Raw genomic sequence first — 15,708 nt, forward strand, 5'->3', positions numbered from 1 at the left:
TGAATAATAATTTATTAATTATAAACAAATAATGAATTAACAAACGAAATAACCACCATGATGAGTTTTGGACGCTATTTGAGTAATTGATGCTCATAATTAATTTACTCCTAGGGGCCGTTCAAGTATTATGTAACCAAATTTTTAGCCATTTTTGACCCCTCCCCCCTTGTCAGCAAAATTTCGTCATCAGCTCTGCCCATCTGAATCCTAACTCACATTTTCATAAAGGGTGGTTGATGACGTAAGCATTATCCAAACTCCCCCCCTTGTCATCAAAAGTCAGCAAATCGGAAACCCCCTTCCCCCCATCGATTATGACGTAATACGTGAACGGCCCCCTTACCAGTTAAAGCCCGTTTTAATTCATTTAACATCATTAACTCAATCGTTCCCCAACCATCTTGATTAATTAATAATTGTTTAATAATTATAATTACTAGTGTGAATGACCCTTATTGATGAATTAATAAAGTATTTAAGTAAAACTTATTTCGTCATGAGATGACGCGCGGGGGTGCCGAGCATGGGCGGGGATACGGGGGCGGCCATGGGGGACATTGTCCCCCAGCATCAAAGATGCAGTCGACTGATCTAATCCATACATGTATAGATGAATTGACACATCATCATCATCGTGCCCCCCAGACTTCCAAGTCTATCTCCGTCTATGATGCCGAGTGCGCTTTGCCCACTGATCCACCTCTCCACGCATTGAGCGCATGATGACCCCGCACCCCTCTGGAAATGTCGGGACCCTAACTAATGGCCTTGAATACAAGTGAACCTAAACCTGGATGAAATGAGTAATTTTGTGGGAAGCGAAATAAACTAGTTGATCTATAGCAAAAGAAATGAAATTTAAAATTTATGGATTCATTATTTTTTATTTCGTGAAGGGTTCGTTTTTCGGATACGGAATTTTGTGAAGGGTCCGGAAAGCGGACCCAAATTTTCGATGAACAGACCCCTAGTAAGTGCAAATTTTTGTGGGCCACATTCGGCTCTGAGCCATGGGACAGTGCTCCGATTGTCTCATCCTAGTTATACGTTCGTGATTTTCTATCATATTTATTGTTGAAAAAAAAACGCAAGTTTTTTTCTAAATCCAAGAAATACACACGGAAAAGAATCTTTTTTTTCTCCCCAGAGTAGGGAGTGGCAAATGAGAGGAGAAGGTAACGTAGCAACAGGGCCGCAAATAGGGGGGGAACAGGCGGATCTGGTGCCCCGGGCGCTGAACCAGAAGGGGGTGCCGAATTCACCCTTTAACTGATTCTACATTACAAGGGGCGCCAAAATGCCGACTTGGCCAGGGTGACAAAATATCTAGTTGCGGCTCTGCGTAGAAAGAACAGGTTTTTGAAGAGTTAATACGTAACAGTGCAGGATAGGAAGTGCATCAGCATAACTCTTTTATCAAACATTGATGAGGAGGCAATATTTGATAAAAGATTTCCCACCTGATATTGGTTTACTGTCAACTATCTCAGATGATAATGAAATAAATGTATCATCAATATGAACCAATAAATCCAGTGATGTGTCAGTCGAGCCCGGATATAGCGAAGTGGCACGTAATGAAAATTCGACAGATCCGATATTCGTGAAAACCGATACAACGTGAATATTCAAGTTTAATGAGGAAAACTGACTCCTCAACCTATTCGCGATGATGGAAGAGGTGGTCCTCGAACAGACTTAAAAATTTAAGAAAATTAAAATGAAAATTATTTACGTATGTGTCACAAACATTAAAGATGTTAACGTAGCTTTTGAATAAAATATTAATACCCGTGTACTGCAAGTCAGTTGTTCTCAAAGTGTGAGTCGCAGCTTCTATGGGTGAGTCACCAGCCTTTATCAGAGGCAAGCTGTCTATATTGATGTGTAACTGTTCAGTGATTTGAAGTAGTACTTCAGGTATTAAGGGAGTCGTGGGTAAACCGTTGATTGAGACAAGGGAGTCATGGCTCTAAGCGGTCCATTGAATTGTTATCTTCAATGGTTCTAACATTTACAAAGACTTTCTTTCAAACCTAGCAAAACTCCGGTCTATCGTCATGGGCAAGTTACTACCGAATGAGTTGTGCCGGAAATGTGGAAGTGTACCTAACAGTCTGAGTGCCTATCTAGTGTTGTCTGATTTTCCAGTGCTGCCATCGACATTTTAAATTGTGAGTGAAGCGTAATGATTGAATATTTGTACTGTTGTAGGACTGTTGCTCTCAGTGGCGCGACTTTTTAACGTGAGATCGACTCGCCTTCAGGGCTCAAAGTTGAAAATCGACCAACACTGTGGCGCATTGGCTTACCAAGACTGAGGAACTCTGACACAAATCTATAGTTACGTCGATCCTTCTTTGAGTGGTTATATGGGAATGAACAGAATCAGAGCGTTATCTAAAGCTAGAGATCGCCATCTAGCTATCGCGTTGACAAAACAAACCCGAAGCCGATTCTCGCAATAGTACGGTAGTACTTCAGAGAGATATTCGGGCTTTTTTCTTGAAATACAACTTTCGATTTTATGGAACTTAATCCATTGAAAGAAAATCGACCCACCAGTGTGGCTCCCCTAACAAAAACTTGGAAACAACCCGCCTCCTTAAAATTTGCGGACTCGTAGATTGTCATCCACGACATGTAACCTTCATTGACCCATCCAATCCCAATGTTGCTATAACCCCTGTCTGTAAAACTTAAGAGCATCATAAGGCCCCGGGCATGGCTTCTACATCCTGAAGCAGGGCCCCTAGGCTGGGATCTTTCACGGGCCCTTTATGATGAATTTATAGTTGAAAAAACAAAAAAATGATGAAAATCATCCCGGGCCCCAGGGCTGGAGCCTTGTCAGCCCACCCCTTGTATGGGCCACGGCCCCAGGTCGAGTGATGTTATAGGGTCCCCACTACCTGATTGCAAGTACCAGAAGTATAGGGCCTAATTTACATAAATACTTTACTTTCAGGAAATAATATACCATTTCATATACCATAACCCAATTATCATAACCCAATTTCATATTTTCGTACCACTCTATTTCTCAAACAATCATCACTCGAACTCCTTCCCCCCCCCCCACACCACGAGTGGTGACGTATTACGTATTACTTGAAAATATGACCCCTTGTATCCCATATATATAAATATGTCCATTCGTTATAACGATATTTTCAACATTATTTTAGTATTGCATTGCAGGTTCAATAGGACGGAATTGAATTCGTTATAACCGATAAGCATCCAACTGTTTGTTTCTGTTTTTGTAGTCTGATGTTCACATATACGGTATTAAGATATTTGTAGCTCCCACTGACTACCTTACAACTCATTTTCTAATTTCTTTATGAAATCATAAAGTATAGCTATACGTAAACTTCAGCAATTGAAACTGCAGTATGGAAAGCATCAGCATTAATCTTTTTTCGAAGATAGGACGAGGAGGCTAACTTTGATAAAATAAAACTTGATAAAGATTTTATCGAAGTTGCCCATTACACTATGAAATTTTTTGTCAAACTTATTTTATAAATGATCTTTGACAAAGAACTTTCATAGTGTAAGACACGCATTGCGAAAGTTGTGGGTTCAAATCCCACTAACTCGACTGAGGTTTTTTGTTTTTCTCATTACTATCTTCGTTTTTTTAATGTATGATTACATGTGATTCATTCATATCACTAGTATCCAATCAAAATAAACATGCTTTTATAAATAAATAAATGTTCTATTTATATTATGTCTGACATGATAGAATCAAAACAGGATGAATCTTACTTGTTTTTTTAAAAATCATATTAAGTTATTGTCAATAGTACACATCCCAAGAAATTTTAAGGATCAAACCCCTGTTAAACCAGAAAAAATAAAAATAGAAAAAACATAAAACTTAATTGTTTCAATATTTAAATTGCAAAGGTGATTAATAAACTAAAAAAGTAAGGGTTTTAACGCAGATTGCGCATAAATAGCTAATATGAAATGACTTGTAAAATTTATTTTTTTGTTTCATAGATTTTTTTTTAATTACAAAAAAATCCATGTTTATAATTTTTTTGAAGGAAAACTCATTTGTTCTTTATGTATTATATCCTCGTAACAGAAATTTTATGTTAAGTTTACGTAACAGAATGCACGTCTTTCAAATGTTCTCTGTAATCACAAAATGTTCTAAACTTTGCAGAACAATTCTCTTCAAAGCAAGAAATGGAACCTTCACATAAAATTTTGTGGACATTTCTCACGCGTGTTTCCTTAATAAGGGGATTTACTTTTCAAATCCTTTTTACAGACGCCACAAATTTCTCTCGCCAACATGACATACTTTATATATTTTATATATTCTAGAAACTGTTGATACAAGTCGCCAATCAGGACAAGTCACCGCTAAGCGAGGGGGAAATCTCCACTTCGTCATAAATGCTGCTTTTTGATTGGTTGCTGGTTTTGGGTCTACCGGAGGCTGCAGACGCACGTGTCTGCGACAGACAACTGCGCTCGCCTCCGTAACAATTATCCAATGAGCATCTACTTACTACTTATCGTGTGGGTACTTTTCTGAACAATCGGTAAATTTAGTTACCAACTTAATCACTTACCGCTTGTAAACGGGCCTTTACAGCCAGAGCCAAACTCGCGCATACGCGTTCTGACTATGCTCAACCTGCAGAACACTGCAGCGAGACACTCGTCGTTAGTAGCCAATAGGAGCAGGCAACATGGGTAAAAACAACTAAGCAGTTCGCGGATGATTTCCGACCAATTACAGGAGGCGTTTAAACGGGAAACGGTTCACTTCAATTTCTGCCTCTCGCGCTAGTAGCCAATAGGAGCAAGAAACATGGGCGGAAGAAAGCGAAGCGGTTCACGGGTCATTTCCAATCAGTTACAGGAGGCGTTTTAACGGGAAACGGTTTACTTCAATTTCCGCCGCTCTTGGTTCGTTAGTAGCCAATAGGAGCAGGCTACATGGGCGAATAAAAGCGAAACGGTTCGCGGGTCATTTCTGACCAATTACAGGAAGCGTTTCAACGGGAAAAACGGTTCTCTTGAATTTCCTTCGCTCGTGGTTCATCACGGTTCGTTAGTAGCCAATAGGTGCGGATATAGCCACTACAATAGGGGTCATTAGTCTAAGGGCCCTTATCAAGTCGCCTTAGGTGCGGGCAATATGAGTCGTCACGGTTCTTTTCACAACGTTTGCGAAAGCCTGCCTGTTCTTGGTAGTTTCTTGTGTGCGTTGCAAGTGTAAGAGCCGCGGTTCTTTTTTCAAGAACCGTCGCTCACTCGCTCTTTGAAAAGAGCCGCTCTTCTAGACGGCTCATGAGCACTGAGCAGATCGTCAATCTTTAATGTAGGGACGCCGTCGTGAGTGATCAATGGTTCCTTGCCGGTTGCTGCTTCTGAATTGCCGTTACGTTTTGAAAGTCAATAGTTTGAGGTTTTTATCTGCTCAGTTTTCCAGTAGGCGTCTCAGTCAGTGTGCTGGAACAGCTATGAATACCTTGATCAAAGAAGATATCATTCCTGATGTGATCAACAAAGCTCCTCCTCATACCATGGAGGTAGGTAGGCTTAACTGTATGGTGTATGATAAATGTTTGTAAATAGATATTTTGGAACAGCTTCGGTATAAGGGGCAGCTTGGCGATTTTCGGCGCCAAAACATGTCAGACGACCCGATCAAAAATCGCCAAGGCCGTTAGACACATTACGGGCGCCGAAAAAAAAAAATCGCCAGCATAAAAAACGGAAACTAACAAGCACATAATTACTAGATGCCTTATGTTGTTTTATTATTATATAAAACAACATAAGGCATCGAGACGCTTTTAAATAAACAACAGCCCTTCCTGTTGTTTAAAACTGTAAAGATGTTAAAAAATACGGCAACCCAGAGCACCATTATGACGGTCTTGGCGACTTATCGCGAGGAAAAAGTCGCCAAAGTAGTGGCGGACCATACTGCATCTGTTCCTCGTCTGCGAACCATTTCAGTAGTAGCTTTGGTGGGAGAGGTTGTGCACTGCATCAAAAATTGCGCTGCGAAACTTTGACGGTACGTAAGGTCTAATTGAACCAGTGAAAAATATCACACTGTAGAGTGACTTCAGGAGAACCGAAAGTCATTTGTTTTAACTTGGGACCTGAGCCCATTTCACTAAGTAATCCCTTGCTTCAAAAGGAAGTTAAATTCTTTCTTGACGGCCAACAGCTTTTCAGGAGAAAGACGTCTAGCCTTTGCAAAGACGTGAGGCCCTGAAGTTTCAATGAAGTGGGTTATAGCATGTGGTTTGGGGGCTGAGAATTTAAGACCGAACCGGTAAGATTTGGAAACTTATTCAATATTTTATGGTATGTAGTGGCACCAGAAACTGTTGTTCGATCGAGAGAAGGACCAGTAGTAACTACACAAAGTGAGTATAGAGTTGTCAAGCTATCAACTAACCGGCGATTCTTGACATCAACAAGTAAACCGAATCTCTCCAAGAAATTGGTATAGGATTTGTGACGTTGGCCACTTGTAACGAATATTGTTACTTCCTGGATTCCAATGTCATCTTTCCCAAACTAATTTCGCAAGACAGGTGACAATAATATGACAACTATTTCATTTACTTAAGACTTATTACAGCGTTAATCTTTAGATTTTACAACAAAACATTTTAATCCTGCACAACATGCATCGGTAAATTTCCTTTAGAGTTTTAGCTATAATATATCAGATTCAAAATGTTCTCACCTGATCGGCCCATTGATTACACCCTTCGGAATGTCACTGTCGCAACGCGAACAGTTCACTTCTTGATTGTTCTGTGAGATCTCCTGGAAAAGGGGAAGCTCCATAGCAACAGCATCATGCTTCTGAAGACACAAACCTGACGAATATCCCTTCACACACGAGAACCGACATCTCGTAGACACAGGCTGAGAGTGATTTTTGACTAGAAGATGAAGAGGATGATCAAATGTCGCCGAGGCACCCAGTTTAATTATTAACTCATGGCTTCCGGAACAAGGTGGGATGTAAACATCACATGAAATGAAAAGATAGACATATCGAATGGTGCCGAGGCACCCTGCTAGATCATCAACTCATGGCTTCCGGAACGAGGCAAGATGAAAAGAAATGTAACGATCAATGTCCAAGGACCAACGTGTCTGTTCACTGCACATTACAGGCATATAAGGGAAAATTCCCCATCTCACATTATTACCGGAACCAATTTGTATCGAGATTCGGCGGCGCTAGAACACTTTCACAAATAAATTTACATATTCACATGAACTTAAAATGATATTGCAGAACTATGGCATTCGGCATCTGGCAGCACAAAAGATCGTAAACATGGAGGTCGATCGGCGGCACATGATCTCGCCGATCTATCCCAGAATCAATGTAAAAAAGGTAATAAAAATATAAAAATGACTGGAAAAGGACCATTTCCGGTGGAACTTAAATGGTAATGTTACACACTAAGAAATTGAATGAGAATATTCTCAGTCCGAGATCAAGTTCAAAATGATTAGTTCCATATGTGTGACTTTTAGTGGCATTAGCCGCATATAACGAAAGGTTGTCAGGCTTAGAAACTTTGGCAAGGGATTTAGGGAAACAGCTCACAGCTGCACCACTGTCAACAAGAAAATGAATTTTCGCTTTTCTATCACAAATGAATAAGTGACTTTGAAAGTGGCAATCTCTAGCCGCCGCTGTAACAGGATTGCCCACTAGTTTTCAGAGTGTTGGCAAGGTGAAATGCAATGATGTGCTTTTTCACCATAACGAGCATGATACCAGCACAATTTGCCTCAATCGGAGCGATCTGAAGATTTTTTCCACTCACATGCTTTCGAATTGTTTCGCGACCGACCTCTGTATTGGTTTCGAGAACGAGAGAGCTCCTCGACTTGTGTAGCGATGCAATTTCTTCTTTAAGCTCGTGCAACTCTGAAGAAGGCAGAGGAGGTTGAGAAACGACAGCATTGAAACTCGAATCTTCTAATACACAATCAGCTATCTAAGCTAAAGAATCAAGAGGATCCAGGCAAATCAACAAAATTTGTTGAACACTGACGGGTGATCTTTGCTGCCACAACATGCTCAAAACATTATCACTGATTGTGTTATTCAACAAGTTTCGCATCTGGCAAAGTAGTTGGGATGGTTTTTGTTGCCTAGCTCTCACTCATGAAAAAAATTTCAAGCGAGCAGTTTCAGATTGAGCAAATCGGGAAAGAATGAATTTCTTTAGATTCTCATATAAATCAAAATGTGTGGGAGGATTATGTACTAAATCACTCACGTAAGACAAGATTTTTGTGTCGATCACGGAAATCACTGAATGAAACTTCGTCTTATCCGCGGTAATGCCTGCTGTGATAAACTGGGATTCCACTTGAAGGAACCATAAATCAACATCGACTTCTTAAAATGGAGGCGCACAGAATGAAACATGTGAGACTTTGGCTCCCGAAAGGGAAAGTTCAGTCTGATTGGCAGTTGCTTGCAGATTTGCCATAGCGGTAATAGTCCTACAAAAGAAAAATTATTCACTCACCACGAAACTGAAATTAAATCCAAGTTACAGAGATATTCATGATCCGTACGAAGCTGAACCGGAACAGAAACTTCAGAAGGTAGTATCCAATTGTCCAGAAATATCCAATATGGAAAGTGCGCTCACCAATATAGATGTATCACTAGTGTAGAAGGTTGAGTGCTGACACTTCAATTCAAATAGTGACTTGTCTATAGTCTCTATTTGAATAACTTACTTCAATTAAATAGTGACTTCTCCTGACAGCAGAACTAACAGGTGTCAGAAGACCTAGTGTACAGATAGCTCAGAAAGAGTTTCAAGACACCGGAACAGTTGTTACACCAGGTAAGAAAAGGATAGAAGAAAAACCTGTGCTTGGTAAATGTGATGATGATGATGTACGTAGTGCAGTTTGGGTGGTAATTAACAATTATTTTAGAAGAAACGAAATTCAAGCTTTGAATAAAATTCTGCAATGAGTTTTGAGAATTTGGAAAGAACGATGCTTTACAAGTTAATTACAAGTCTTGGATTTGTATATAAAGCGAGGAGCAAGACCCAGGTCCGTAGCCAGAAATTTTGTTCTGGTGATAGAACAATAGATTTGGCCATCTTTTTCCAGTCATTTTCTCACATTTCGAGGGGGGGGGAACCCAGACCCCCCTAAGTGTCCCTCCTTGCTACAGCCTTAGCAAGACTCCTGTCATTGTCAAAAGTGATGACATAATATTATGACGGAGGCAGTACTTGAGAGCAATCAGGCATTTTCGAGATGAAGGTAAAACAATCTAATTTTTAAATGAGACTTGGGTCAATGAAAGGCACACAACCAGTCAAGTGTGGTGTGACAGCATAATAAAGACCAAACGACAAGTGTATCTGGAGGGTTTATTGACAGGGTTGAAAGTCCCCATTGGGAAAGGTAGAAGGCTAATCGTTTCCCACATTGGAAGTGATATTGGTTTTTTCAGAGACGGCCTACTGTTATTCGAGTCCTAAAAGTCTGCAGATTATCACGAGGACATGAATGGTGAAGTTTTCAAGACCTGGTTTGAGATCGTACTACCCAAACTTCATCCAGATAGTGTCATCGTGATGAACAACGCTCCATACCATAGCGTTCACAGGGAAAAAACCGAATTTGTCTTGGGAGAAACAGGATATCATCAACTGGTTGAAGCAAAGAAACAAAATAAGTTTCATATCAAATTGTAAATTGTGATTACCAGTAAGGACCATTTGGCTCCTTGGTAATTTTTTTCTCTTTTTTTTTTCTGTATTCCTCATTTCTGACGAATAAAGTATTGTATAATATAAAAAAAAATATTGGACGACTCCCTCATCAAAATGGAACTGCTACAGCTTGTGGAAAAATGCAAAAATGAATGAGATAAGTATGTTGTAGATGAAGTAGCAAAACATGCAAGTCACAAAGTCCCCCAGTTACCTCCATACCATTGGATGCTGAATTTGATATTTTATTTATTTATTTTGTGAATATTTTGTAATAATGTTTGAATATTTGAATGGCGATTTCTCTCCCACGGAATATATAAAACCACGGCTAAAAGTATTTTGAGAAACACCTCTCCCTATTTTAATTAGCATTAACTGTTTTTATTTTAACAAAATTTGGAAAACAGTGAAATTTTTATTATTTCTGTAAATTCGTAATGAAAGAATTTTCCTATTTCACATCTGAGGAAAAATTGTACGTGCTCCATAACACGTAATGAAGGGTAAAGATTGGTTGTAAGATTACAACCAATGGAGATAAAGGATGCGGACTAATATCATAAATTGGTGCAGCGGTTAATTTACACCAGGAAACCCAAGTTAGAATGCAAAGTATAAATTGCAATCCAACCCTACTGTTGAAATCATGGCAGCAAAAGAAAGTGTAAGCTGAGTTGCTCCAAATTGGGATATTTTCAATTTTCCCAAGGGGCCAAAACCTTGGCAACACATTTTTCTTCTCCAAACATGTTCAACATGGTGAAAATCAATGTCCCCAAAAAAAGTTTAATATTCAAATAAACTAAAGAATGCAAATTCAAAAAAAAATCATGAATGACGAGCACAGTGACATCAGAATAGAGGTTGCTGGAACAACCACAGAGTATTCTGTACCACCAGTCCAAGCACCCCCAGAATTCATTCAGAAATCAAAATTTACTGTAAAGAGCCTAAGGCCGGTATTACACTACACAAGTTTTATAAAAGTGCTTGTATAAAACTTGAAAAATGCAGCGAATAAGCTGATGGGTTACATTCAAACTTATCCAACTGATCAGTTTATTGGTTGTATTTTTCAAGTTTTATCAAAGCACTTTTACAAAACTTTTACAGTGTAATACCGGCCTAAGCCAAGCACCCACAGGTGCATAATACTACCTAACATGCTGGAGACAATAAGGGTAAATTCCCGATTTATGGTATGCCACTGTTTGGTGACTATTTTTTATTATCATACATGAGTGGAGATACAGGGTTTGTCTCCCCCCAGCATCAAATGCAGAGCTGACTGATTTAATGTATATGTGTATACACTATCTACCAATAAGTATTTGGACACCTATGCAAATGATGATATCTGTGGTCCTGAGATACGTCACGCCCCCCGCTGGTATATATCGTGTAGGAAACAACATTGGCATTAGTCGCATGCAAGATGCCGCGCAGTTCGGAGCTTTCTGATTTCGAGAAAGGTATAATTATCGGGTATCACAAAAATGACCGATCCTTAAGGGACATATTTAGCGAGCTGAAGTACCCAAAATCGACAGTGGCCTATGTGATTAAGAAGTGGAAGGTGAGCTGTAATTGTCGGAATTTGCCCAGAGTCGGCAGACCAACGAAACTGGGAGATAGAGACCGACGGGTGCTGTCCAGAGAAATTCTGAAGAACCGCACCCAACCGATGGCCCTCATCCGCGAGGAGTTTCAACAGGCATCCGGGAGTATTGTTTCAATGAATACCATCCGTAAGGAAGCCCATCTGATTGGTTTTCATGGTCGTGCTGCTGCCCATAAGCCTTTGATCACAAAGTCCAACCGCGTTGCTCTGTTAATGTGGTGCAAAGCACATCGAAATTGGACCGTAGATCAGTGGAAACGGGTTCTTTGGAGCGACGAATCAAGGTTCACACTCTACCGTTCGGATGGCAGGGTCTGGGTCTGGCGTCTGCCTGGAGAACGTCTCCTGCCAGAATGCATTGTGCCAACAGTCAAGTTCGGCGGAGGTGGAATTATGGACTGGGACCCTTGGTCCCCATTCATGGTAAGCTCAACGCCGATGCCTACTGCACTATTTTGGATGACAATGTGCTTCCTACGTTGTGGCAGTTTTACGGGGTGGACCCCTGTTACTTCCAGGACGACAATGCCAGCTGTCATACTGCGAGGTTAACCAAGGCTTGGTATGGTGCCAATGGGGTTCATCGAATGGACTGGCCTGCCTAGAGCCCAGACCTGAACCCTATCGAGAACCTCTGGGACGAGTTGGATCGCCGAATTAAGGGGTGCCCTACCCGTCCAAAATCGGTGAAGGAACTGACATGTCTTCTCCAAGCCGAGTGGAAGAAAATACCACTAGCCGTAACACAAGGACTTGTGGAAAGTATGCCCTGGAGGGTTCACGCTGTAATTGCTTCTCGTGGAGGCTCTACCAACTATTGATTTTGAATAAAGTTAGTTTTTCTTTTCTATCACAGGTGTCCAAATACTTATTGGTAGATAGTGTATATGAATTGACATGATCATGCCCCCAGACTTGAAAGCTTATCTCCTGCCTATGTATGGCCATATCAGATTTGATGCTGTTTGCTAGGGTAACCGGGGAAAGATAAAAACAATTAATATTGCCAGAGGATGGTGTTTGTGATATATTGCTCTTTTGGTGCAGTTCAAAACTTGGTGACAAAAAGATAATATATATTCGGAATTAACTATAATAAAGAATGTGAAAATTGTGCTAAAATAGATAAGGGTAGCACATTGGCTTGTAAAAAAACCCATCATCGTCACGAATGAAATTTTTTGTAAGAGTAAAGTAATTAGTTAGCGTCAAAAATACCAAATATTTTGCCAATTTGCTTACGGAATCTTAGCCAAAAAACATTTAGCTAAGATTACATAAGTGAGGTTTCTGTCAAATTGGAGATTTACGATTGCACCAAGGTTTTGACCCTTTTTGGTGACTCAAAATTTTTTTGTTCGCCAAACATTTTCGAAATCCTAGGAATTGAATGACTAAAAGAAGCTGTAGTATAATCTGCCGCTAATCTTTTTTGGCACCAAACACTGCGAAAAAAATAGTTGCTAAGGCCGTAACTAATGCTATGAACACCAAAAAAAATAATAGCCAGCAAAGAAAACAATAATGGAAACCAACAAGCATAATAATAATAGTAATGAAAAATATCACTTTCTGGACTACATCAAAACAACATAAGGTATGGGACTGTTCAAGTATTGCGCCAGTAAATTTTTAGTTATTTTTGACCACCTCCTAACGCATATTGGTGGGATTAGAAACGTACGAGGGAGGGGGCATATTAGGCTTGTGCGCCCCTCAGACGAAAAAAATTGTTTTAATTCAAAAATATTTTTAAAAAAATTTTGAAAGAAAATACCTTTATATATGTTATAATCAATTTCTGTTCATTTCAATGATATTTGAAGGGTAAGAACTCAAAATTTCTCTTTAACCCTTCAGTCGTCGAAGACGTGTTGACGCGTCATGAAAATTCCTTCGAAAACGGGCAAGGACGTGTTGACGCGACCAAAAAATTCTCTCGAAAACGGGCGAGGACGCGTCAACGCGTCCTGGTCAGGCCAGTGCTTTCCCCTAGTTGCTTTGTCTGAGACTTGTCACCCATGCTGTTTGACGAGCTCCCCCCTCTGCATTCAGTAATGCTGATCTCATTGTAGGATGCTCTTCACTGGCACATAATACAGCAAGCAGACATGAATAATGGACACTGTGTTCTCTATTATGTACTATAATAGAGAACACACATAAGAACTTGAATAGCGAAATCTCTGTGCGGGTGTGTGTGGTTATAACTGTGCGTTTACGAAAACTCGTTTTTTTTTCTTGTGTCAAGAGCACTTTTTCTTAATATTCCCAAAGAACTTCGGAAACATCGTAATATAATTGATTGCACTTGTTAAATACAACAATAGTTCTGACAAGTTAAAAATTTTAAACTTTTAAAATTACCTTTCTTTAAAAATTAAATATCAAGATTTCTTTCTCTAAAAATTATCATTTCTTGAATAATTGTAATAATATTTTTTGTAATACTTCTTTGATAATATTTCTTAAATGATTCTTGAGAGTTCGAGAATCATTCAAGAATTGAATAAGTAGGTTAATTCGGTCAGGGCTGCAGCCATAAATTCGGCCAGCCCGACAACATCCATTTTGGCACACCTCTGGTCCGTCACACCTTACTTGTTTCATCTTTCCCCCAGGTCCGTAATTAGCATTTCTTTCCGGGAGGTGCACCATGATAATCAATTAGCAAACAAAATTTTTTTTGCATTTACGTTGTGGAAAAAATATATTTTCTTTTTCATTTTTTAACCTTAAAAATAGTCCCCCCGCCCGTTTTACCGGGTGTGTTGAAAATTATGACTTTTTAACAGAAAATGGCTGGTATCATGAAACCCTTGAGATTTAATTTCTAAATCACTGCAAATTTTTCATCTTTATATACTGTAGCCTCCCAGAAATCGATGTAGTTTCATTACATATGGTGTTCTGATCGAATAAAACAACTCTTTCTTGATTTTTATTTAACATATTCTACTATCTCAGCATTAATACCGTGATTAAGTTTGAATATATCAGAACATGCAACTTTTCATAGAAGATCACGCAACTCGTGGTAGCGTAAGTTGGGGTATTACTGTATCAAAATAATTATAGGATTTACAATTGCATTATAATTTATAATATTATGATGAGGTAATGAATATAACGGAGGGGAATGTTGCAGCTTGTTATAAAAAATATAATAATAGTAATGTGTGTTCTCTCTCAAGGAGGAAGTTCAAAGAGGGCCCTGGTCGCCCCAGCCTAGTTACCCGCCTGCACGATAAGTTATCTTAGTGTAAACCGCACCTTTTTGATTTGTTATTAATTTGATATTTATTCTTTGGAAGTGCAGTCTTTGTGTGACGTCATTTTATACACGATAGGATAATGGAGTTCAAGGAAATCCTTGATTAAAAGAAGTTTCTAAAACAACCATATATAATTTTTCACGATTTCCACAGTAGTTTCATATTTTGTGGTGGAAATCCGTAGAAACTACATAAATTCCGTAGTAGTTGGCAAGTATGCTTATAATTAAGGCTAGGATTTTCAGGACATGAAAACTGATAAAAAATGCTCTATAAAAAATGACTATGCCCCGAAAGACCGAAAATTTGCCTTATGAAGTAAAAATTGATACAAAAATTTACCTTTTCTATTTACAGTAACATTAATTTTAGCAAAATAATATGAGAATGAGGAATATTGAGATGCAATTAATTAATATTACACAACACTGTATATAAAACGACGTTTCATGTACAGTGCTGAAAGAAAATTTCGGATTCCAAGAATAATAGGATAATTGGAATTCTTTTTAAATTGGATAAGGTTTTTTACATCCGTATTTGTATGTGACTAGCCGTGTATTGAGAGAGAAAGAAAAAGAAAATGTCAGATAGGTGTGTACCTCTGTAGTAGATAAACACTTTCACAAAAACCTTTGTAAATAACAACCCCCACAAGTACATACTGAATTCTTCTATTCATTGACTTATCCATAAGTGTCTATACAACATGTATTGAAAAGTAAATGGAATTTTCTTATCAGTTGGTATTAGAGCTGTGTGTTTGTTGTCAGCAGCCATCAGTGTGTTTTTTTTTTACAACACATAAGTGTTTAAAAAAGTTCATTACATCATATATGTAATGTTGATTTCTGTTCTAGATAAATCACTGAGATAACTCTTACTGTGCATAACATTGAAATATATCTAGCGATCAAAATAATAAATTGTAGAACTAAAATATTTAATTTGGCAATGCTAGCTTGTACATGACGCTTGAGAAACTCCTGTTACTTATCCTTAGTCAAACTTAGTTATTCTTGCTTCTGCA

General features: G+C 38.9%; 1 protein-coding gene across 1 annotated transcript in view; it reads left to right on the forward strand.

Annotated features, from left to right (window-relative positions):
• Window positions 1–5,047: 5,047 nt before the first annotated feature.
• LOC149080559 (protein D3-like) overlaps window positions 5,048–15,708 on the forward strand; it is a 36,094-nt gene continuing 25,433 nt past the window's right edge. The window contains exon 1 of the mRNA XM_089239673.1: window positions 5,048–5,567. Within this exon, the coding sequence (XP_089095799.1) occupies window positions 5,382–5,567 (186 nt within the window). The 5' untranslated portion in view covers window positions 5,048–5,381. The remainder of the gene's footprint in view (window positions 5,568–15,708) is intronic.

This window comes from Pholcus phalangioides, unplaced genomic scaffold, assembly GCF_987345545.1.
Source record: "Pholcus phalangioides strain wild (caught in Gottingen) unplaced genomic scaffold, Ppha-v1.0 ptg000011l_1, whole genome shotgun sequence".
NCBI classification, from domain to species: domain Eukaryota; kingdom Metazoa; phylum Arthropoda; class Arachnida; order Araneae; family Pholcidae; genus Pholcus; species Pholcus phalangioides.